This window comes from Petaurus breviceps, unplaced genomic scaffold (assembly GCF_028583685.1).
Source record: "Petaurus breviceps papuanus isolate PSGF00001 unplaced genomic scaffold, PetGlider_PUasm1.0 90760, whole genome shotgun sequence".
NCBI classification, from domain to species: domain Eukaryota; kingdom Metazoa; phylum Chordata; class Mammalia; order Diprotodontia; family Petauridae; genus Petaurus; species Petaurus breviceps.
Window position 1 is genome coordinate 2,071,569 of NW_027187338.1, and position 9,113 is coordinate 2,080,681.

At 48.4% G+C, this 9,113-nt stretch overlaps 1 protein-coding gene across 1 annotated transcript; it reads right to left on the reverse strand.

Moving 5' to 3' along the window:
• Positions 1 to 3,872: 3,872 nt before the first annotated feature.
• SMIM12 (small integral membrane protein 12) lies at positions 3,873 to 8,913 on the reverse strand. Its single transcript, XM_069067894.1, has 2 exons — positions 8,757 to 8,913; positions 3,873 to 5,003 (listed from the first exon to the last, which is right to left on the reverse strand). The coding sequence occupies exon 2, from the start codon at positions 4,996 to 4,998 to the stop codon at positions 4,720 to 4,722; it is 279 nt and encodes a 92-aa protein (XP_068923995.1). The 5' UTR covers positions 4,999 to 5,003; positions 8,757 to 8,913; the 3' UTR covers positions 3,873 to 4,719.
• Positions 8,914 to 9,113: the final 200 nt, after the last annotated feature.

Below are 9,113 nucleotides of genomic sequence, written 5' to 3' on the forward strand. Positions count from 1 at the left end.
GGGAGAAAGGGAGGGAGGGAGGGAGGAAGGAAGGAAGGAAGGAAGGAAGGAAGGAAGGAAGGAAGGAAGGAAGGAAGGAAGGAAGGAAGGAAGAATCTAATGCTGAAAGGATTAGATTTTGAGGTTCATTGGAGGTCATCACACAAATAAATGCTACTCAAACATTTGTTCAAGCGTATGGTTGGAAGGATTCTTATTCAGGTATATATTGGACCAAATGGCTCTTAGATGATGTGAGTAATTCTTTAAATTATCCAGGTCAACCCCATTTCACAGCAAAAGACTCTAAGATGTCAGGAGCCAAGAAGAACCAGGATTAAAATCCACTCTTCTGACTCTCAGTTTGAGACAAGGCAAAGGAGAAGCTACTCTTTTAGGAGTCCAGGTGTCAGCACTCCTCTGCCCAGGGAGCTAAGGCAGAACCCAGAATCCAATCCAGGAGAGGCTACTCCAAAAGGCCAGGAGGTTCCACAGCCTGCAGGGGGCCTCTGGTCACCAGGGCAGGGCTAGGCTTGTAAGTGCCCAGTTCACACTCCCTCTTACTAATGCAGGAGCAGGCGCAGGAAAAGGACCAGAGACAATGGAAAAGCACCAGACAAAAAGCCGAGGAGAATGTGGAGAAGTGATTCCTCCATGCTTCAACAGGATAATCCCATCTGCAGCACCAGCTGAGGGACCAGGGCACAGTCAGGGGAAGAAGGGAAAGAGAGAGGAAAAAATACAAACAAACCAACCCTGATGTGTTTTCAGTGAATTGTAATCAAACTAGTGAGTAAAGGAACGAGGGCACCTGAAGAAAATCAACAGACAAGAGAATCCTAACTCATGCTCACACAAACTTGGTACAGTGGAAGAGACAATGGATTTGGAATCAGAGGATGAGAGTTCAGATCTCCCTGGGCAACTGGCCAAGCCACTCAAGCACTCTGGGCCTCAATTTCTTCATCTGTAAAATTAAGGACTGGGGTAGATGGCCTGTACTAAGCGCCTTCTGGTTCTAGATTTATGACCCTATGGCCACTTGCTTCTCTCACCCTGCTTCTCACAGAAATGCATTGGTACTTTTGGAAAGTGACCAAACTAGGGCAGGCCCAGGTTAAGTCAAGGATATGACAGCAGCATGGGATCCCAGACAGTTCATGGGCTAGGACACCTTAGTAAACAATCTTATTAGTGCTGGAGAGATTTATGACAATGTGAATTTTTACAGTCTCTCTGGAACATAAGACGTGGGTAACAGGCCCTAAATTTGAAGCCTTAACGTTTGTAATCCTGCTTTTGCCACTAATTAGATCGTAGGCAAGCGGCTTCCCATCTGGGAGCCCATTTTCCTCACCTGCAAAGTGCAAATTTTCCATCATCAGGGCACAACCCCTCAGAATTGTTTTGAGGGAATAGTTTGATAAATGTGTACTTTAGTTACAAAAAGATAGGGAGCAGACCTGTACTTTCACCATAGAGGGAAGTCACTGGTAGGGAAACTAGTACTAGTACTTTCACAAAGAAAGGTTAAGTGTTTTGCCTAGGGGCACCGAACAATGCACTTGAGAGGTGGGGCTCCAAGGCCAGCTCTCTAACCATTACACAGAAGTGCTTTACATTTACTATTTCATTCAACCCTATGTATGACCCTTGTACCTAATACAAGCAACACCATTTTATAGATAAGGGAAACTGAGGCTCTGAGAGGATTAAGCGACTTACTCAAAATTATGCTGTAAGCAGTTGAGCAGGGACAACTGGACATCTGTTAAGACCATAGCAGCTTCTACCAAATAAGATTCCAAAAGCATCAGAAAGAATCTGGGGACAAGAGAGAAGGGGAGATTCCAATCCCAAAGATCAGCTTGGCACAGTCATCTTTCACTGAGAGCTGCTTTTGGCAGTTAATCCAATGGTTAAATCCTAGGGGTTACTCATTACCTGATGTTTTTGCAGGTTCTCTCTCCCTCTAATGGTGCTTCACTTAAGCTGGTATTCAGATGAAGTCTCCTGTCCCTGAGCTCATACTCGAAGGAGAGAGACTGCCCAGAAGTAAACTACAAGGCATGGAAATCATCTCCACTAATCCAAAACATGTCTACTAGATACCTGGTAATTATGGCTTCCTTTAAGAACCATGTGACTTAGTGGACAGAGAGCTAACCTCAGAACCCACCTCTAACAGGAATATGACCTCAGGCAAGTCACTTAACTCCTTGGTGCTCTAGGCCAGTAGGATCAAACTCACAAAGAAACAGTGGCCACTAAATCCCACAGAAGGATCCTTTCATCCCAGGGAGCCGCTTATTGACTTAGAAAATCACAGGTTGACATTATCGATGTTTTATTGTATTTGTTTAGTTAAATATTTCCCATCTACATTTTTGTGTGGTTTGGCAGGCACTTGGGAGTATAGTGGGCCACATGCAGCCATCATATCACATACCTAGGTAAAAATTGCAAAGAAGGTGAGAACCTGCCTTGTTCAGGAGTTGCCCATATCAGCTAAATCACAGGTCCAGCCCTTAACCCTGGACAGGTCATACAGAAGGGGCCCTTAGAGATTTCATTCCACATCCAGCTCTGCTGCCTGGTGAAGCATCTTGGGGCTATTAAAAGAGCACTGGATTTTGAGTCAGAGGATTTGATGTCAAAGCTCAGCCCAGCTACTATGTTCACCTATGAGAACTTGGTCATGTCTCATTACCTCTGGGTCTCATTTTCCCTCTAAGAGGCGTTCCTGATAGATTTTATGTGCCTCAGGGAGGATTGGTTAAGTGAATGGTAAGCCTCCTAGTGCTCACTACCACCAGAAGGGGGCAGCACCAACCCACTACACAAACAGCAAGGGGTGGGTGATGGGGAGGATCGGTACAAAACAACTCTTCCCTCTGGCCCCCAGGCTAGCCACAAGCCGCCAGGGCCTAGAAAAAAGCCTCTTCAGCTCCCGGTGGATTCGCCACTGACTCTTCCAACTCTAAGATGCTTTATGGGCCCCAGGCCACAGATAATGTAATGAGGTGGAAGGCTCTCCCGGGACCTAAATGCCCCCAGGAGCAGGTATAAGAGCGGTAACTCCCCAAGATGATGGTGCAAGGGCTTCCATGAGTCTGGCCTGCGACTATGCCCAACCCACCCTGCCTACATCCTATCTGCATGCTGGCTGCCCCCTGACAAGGTGAGCTCCTGGGGGCGGGCATGGTTTTCAGACCTCCAGCACTTAAATAGAGCCAGGCACAGGGTGAATGCTTAATAAGTGCCTGCCATCTGAATCGCAGCCTGCCTTGTGCCCTCTCAGCCTCTGCCTCCCAGAATACAGCCCCAGTCATTTCAAGCTTTCACCCAAGTGAGAACAGCATCCTCCCTCCCAAAGCCCAAACCTCTAGGATAGATGCTAATTCAGGGATAAGAGGCATCCCTTTGACAGCCATGATGAGCACAGTTGCCTTCCCCATAGATTTCCACCCCAAGGACTTGTCTCTTTCCAAAGCCTTGCCAGATTTATGCAAAGTAGCATCACTTGTTAAGGGCCCCCTCCTCCAGATGGCTCTGGGATGGTCCTGACTGAAGGGCTAACATTACCCAGAATAGTGTTTAGCTTATAAAGTCGTCTGCTATCAAGTGCAACTTTTCAGCATGAGAAACAATTTCCTCTATTTTCCCCAAACCTCCCTGACCCCTTTTGGTCCCTCCAGGCCCTTGTGATGACAAGCATCAAAGTATAGTGTGGTCAAAGGAGTTTGGGAAAATCTGCCCCAGAGACCTGCTAAGAGATCCCTGGGAAAACAGCTGCTGAAGCAATGGCTCAGGCTGCAGGCCCTTGTCAGTCACTGAGTCTTCTACCCTGTGCATAACCCACCACCACACCAGCAGGGAGAATGGAGGCAGCATGGTTTTCAGGCTCCAGTTTAATTGGGTTGGTACTCTACAGGAAAGGGGGTATTTTCAAGCAAATTCAGCAAATAGATGTCCCCCCATCCTCCCAGTGAGAACAGCCCAGCCTCCCTCTAACAGCCAACAGCTCTCCTTCCCATGGGAATCCAATCCCCTTCCAGAGCACAAAGGGAGAACTTCCAGGAAAAACAGGGAAATGGGATGAACGGGAGAAAAAGACACGGACTGATTTTAGAATTCATCCCAATGCATTCTGGGCTCAGGAATGCCAGCAACATCCCACCGGCTTAAACAACCTCTGGAAGGAGACAAAAGTTGATCCCAAATTCTGGCTGTGCTCTCATGAAGCCAAACTCAACACTCCCTCCAGAGACTGACAGCTGATGTTTCACTAGTCATCAAAACACAGTCACAGGGCCACCGCCAACCTCATAGTGGGGACATGGTGAGTAACTCCCTTGTAAGCTGGCTCCCCCATCAGCAGAGTTCCAGGCTCAGGAAATCTAAGCAGTTGTAGCCATCATGAGACAAAGGGCATCCTCCCTTGCCAGGAACATGAGTTTTCTTTGATAGTGTCTCTCCACAGGATGGACAGCAGCTTAATCATCAGGTGGTAGCAGCAAAGTGCCCACAGAGATTGATGGAATCAACCTGGCGTTCAAGGGGAAGGGAAGTGAAGAGAAGAGTGGAGGCCATCAGGGAGGAAGAGGAGGAAGAGAAAGAGGCAGAACAAGAAGCAAAGTAAACCAGATGAAGGTTCTAGGAAGGGTGGACAGAGATGATGGCCATGGACTGCCACTTATACATGCCCTTAGAAGGGACCATGGGGCCCAGGGTCCTCCATTAACTCTTCTCAGGACGGTTTCTGTTCAATACAGCTTTAGGAGCAAATTCAAGCTTGTCCTTAAGGCTCACCACCTGCGTAAGGTCCTTGCCTAACAGCTCTTCCAATTTCCGGTCTTCCCGACGCTCTGAGATGCTCTTCTCCTCCTCCACAGGCTGGGGCGACTTCCCCCTGATGAACCACTCCAGGTGGTAGCCCACAGCCCCCACCACAAAGGCCACAGGAAATGTGACATAGGGGGCGTAGGTACGAATCGCTGTCCAAAACAAAGGCCACATGGCATCTGCAAGATGGTATAAGACAACATTAGGGACAAACTATCATCTGCTGAAGATAAAATCATGGCCGTAAAGTACCTTATAAACCTTAAAGGGCTACATGTCACTTCTGATAACTATTAATGTCAGGGCTCCTAAATCACTGGAAGGGCTCACTAAAGGAATTATTTCAGAAAGAAAACCATACACTCTAATTTAGCTGTCCTCTAACTTCACAATTTCTAGGTGCTCAAGAAATATTTGTTGGTGACAGATAAATTCCCATTTATAAGATAAAGTCAAATCATCAGAACTTTTTACCCTTTTACACTATATTTTGTAGGGAAAACAAATGAGAGGTAAATAGCTAAGGTTTATTCCAAAAATTCAATGTCAAGGATTTATCATGTGGTCAGTAGAAGATTCAACCTGATCCCAATTCCTATCTCCATACTATCAAATAAGGCCTGAGTGGAGCAGGGTTGGGGACCCTCAACTGCTCTCAGGCATTTTACCATCCCCTTTCCCTTCTCCCCCAAAGGACTCCTAAGTCAATACACCATCCTCACTGCTCCCTCCCTGTGAAGTTCAAAACTATATGGAACAAAGAGTACCTACTCTCAAATATAGCCCTAGTATATGACCACTTCCCATTAACCAAAGGTACAACTGGCCAGGACCCTAACCCATACCCATAACTCAACCATTGTGAATAGTTAGAGTTTGCTGAGTTTTTAAAAAGCATAACAAAATTGTAGTCAGATTCTATATGTTATGTAAGTAATCACTATCCAACCTCTTACTGAACACCAAAGGGCTTGAGGCCCATTGTCTCAATCAGCGCTAGAAGAAAGAGGAAAAGGAAGGTGGTCTCAGGTTCTCCTAAAAAGAGAAATAACTGCCCCTAAGTAACTTAATGGCGCAAGAAATACCAAAATAGGTCATAACAACAGTCCATCCAATCCACTGCTTGTTTTCTGATAGGAAGGTCATGAGATGATTTGCTAACCATGACAATTACCTCAAAAAGCAAAAGGCAATTTCCAAATAACCTCAAAGTTAATTATGGAGCCACTAACACATTTACTCAAATCCTTTCTAAACCTACATTTTTTTGGTCTATGCCAATTTCTAAGGTAGAGACACCCCTAAGTTTACCATCCTGTGTTTAGACAAGTACTTCTTTCTGTCCTACTATCTTCCTAACCCAATGTTCCCTCCCCAGTTCTACTTTCCAGAACTTGGTGAACGATTCCCACTTAATCCCATCCATTCTCTTCATGACTAAATAGCCTTCAATCACATCCCTTTCTCAGTCTTCCTCTTTTAAGAAGGGCTTTCATTTATCCCCAACAGATGCTGCTCTACTACAATAATCATTTTAGCTGCTTTTCCCACATCATTTGTGAACTATGTCATAGCTTTATTCAGGTGTAGCAATCAAGACTTGTGCCCAATATTAACAAAAGATTCAATCTCTAACACAAGATAATGTTATTTTGTTTAAAAACCCTTTCCTGGGGATGCACAGGATTTTGCTGGCCTTCCTCACTCCACTGAACTATTGTCACAGAGAAAAAATCCATGATGACTCGCAGATTCCCTCTCTAGAGCATAACAGCAGTAGGGTTTGAGCTTCTCTCCTCCCAACCCCACAAAGCTCTGCCACCGTTTCTCACAGCCCTGGGAGATTTTCCTGTAATTTACCCCAATCTGTAAAGAATCCTGCCCTAAGGACAGAACATGCTGAGGTCAGCTTCATGGACTCTCAGAAACAATACAAAGTTTTCCCACCTTTGGCTTCAAGGTATTCTCTTTTAACTATTTTCCACATTTCTCTGATCTCTAACTCTGGGTTAAGACACTAAATCCTTGACCTCAGTCCCTACCTGCTTTTGCCTTTTTTTGTATTCCTAGAACTTAGCACAATGCCTAGCACACAGTAAGTGCCTAATAAATGCTTGCTAACTGGTTCCTTGAAATCTGCTACTCACAGCACTCAGCAAAAGGCCCAGCACATAGCAGATGTTTAATCAATGCTTGCTGAATTAAGTTGACTTGGTGCTAGATTCCAGCACTCCTCTTTTCTTTCTTAACTCTTAGCCACAGCATATGTCAGATCACAAGAATGATCATGGAATTAGGGAACAATATTTTGTCATGGGTCAAGGATTAACAGGTCTTTTTCTAGGTGAAGAAGTGTAGATGGTGTGGTTGGCCAGGTACCTCTTAGTCAATATTTCTACAAATGACCTGGAAGGACAAGTGAAATCTCAACACACGGTGAGAGTCCTAAATACTGTTAAAGCATCTGGATCCAACAATGGTCCTTTTCACACAAGCAGAAAGGAACAGCTTTCTCCTTGACTTCCTTCCCTCCTTTTATGGGAAGGGAAGAAGTATTTATATGGTGCCTACTATGTGTCAGACACTAGGTATCCCTATGCCCAAAATGGTCAGGTTTACTGAGTGTCTTAAAGGAAAGTGAAAATGTGGACCTCAGGAGGGTTGCCTGATGTCCCCTCCCGCCCCATGACCATATAACTATTTATGGGCACAGTCGCCCTAGCCCCAGGTGAGGTCAAAACCGAAGGACACCAACACAAAGCCGGCAGGGTCAGACTAGCCCAGGGTCATTCCGCAGTGATGCAGGGCAGAAGCATCACCAGCAGAAGGGCCTGTCCAAACGGCCCCTCCCCTCCTCTAAAGTCCAAGCCTCTTAGTATCTGGGTTGGAATCATTGGTCATCTAGTCTAGAGGTGGGAAAACTGTGACCTCAAGGCCACATGTGGCTCTCTAGGTCCTCAAATGCAGCCCTCTGACAGATTCCAAACTTCACAGAACAAATCCCCTTGAGGCCGCACCCAAAGACCTAGAAGGTCACTTGTGGCCTCCAAGCTGCAGGTTCCCTACCCCTAATCTAGTCCAATCCTACCCAGAGTAGAGATCTCTTCTATGAACTTCCCAGCAAGAGGTCCTAAAGTCTCCAGTTGAATACTTCCAGCGATGGGGAGCTCACTACCACTGGAGGCATGCCATTCCACTTGGACAGAGCTATCTCTCCCCCCAAGTTAGTTAAGGCTGATCCTCCTGATTTCTGGCATAAATGGGCCCCCCCTGCCAACTCCTCCTCCCACCCCGGCCTCCCCCCACCTCCCAAAGCTCCTGACTCTAGTCTCGGTGAATAAGCATTTATTAGGCGCCTCCGGTGTGGCTCCATGGGCTGTGCTGAGCAGGTGCTCTGGCCCCACCAGAGAGCGGCAGGGCAGCCCCAGCGCCGGTCCCGGTCCCGGTCCCGGTCCCGGTCCCGGCCCCGGCCCTGGCCCTCAGCCTTCTCTTCTCCTCCGAGAGCCCCTTAGAAGGCATGGCCTCTGGGCATCACCAGCGGGGTGGGGCCTTGAACTCTCCGGGTCTCGGACCGGCACGAACAACTCGGGGATAAACTGAGGCGCGGCTGCAGGACCGTCCGGGCTCTGCCCCGCCCCCGGAGGTTGCCATGGTAACCGGGGAGAGTCGAGCAAAGATGACAGAGCAGGGGGAAGGGAGGAGCAGTGAGGGAGCCAGGGCTCCCTCATTTCCCCGCCACGCACATACATGCACATACACACACGCCCCGCAACCCCTCGCGGTTGCCATGGTAATTGAGACAGGCAAAGGTCATGAAGCGGGTTGGGGGAGGAGAGGCAGTGCAGCTGCCACTGGAGCCGGGGCGCTCTCATTCCCCGGCACACACACACATACACACAAAATCCCCGCGCCCCGGGAAGCCCCGCGCTCACCTGTGCCTCTAGGCCCCGCTCCGGCCCCGCTCCGCACCCCCTCCACCCGCCAGCAGGCCTTGCGCAGGTTTGCCCACCCCCACCCTGCTCCCAGCGGGCTGCGGGGCCGAACCCACACGCAGAGAACGGATTGGTCGGGTTCCGGGAAGCTACTGGGAGAGAGCGGGGCGCCTGCGCCTGCGCCTGCGCCTGCGTCGGCACTGCCGGCGCTGCTCTGGGGAGAGTGACAGCGCCACCTGACGGTGTGGCGTGGGGGGGGGCCTTTGGAGCCCCTGGGATTTATGAATGGGTGGGCACGTGGCACAGCCCTCCAGGCAACTAGGCACCTTGAGCCTGTGAGAGCCCTGGGCTGAGCGG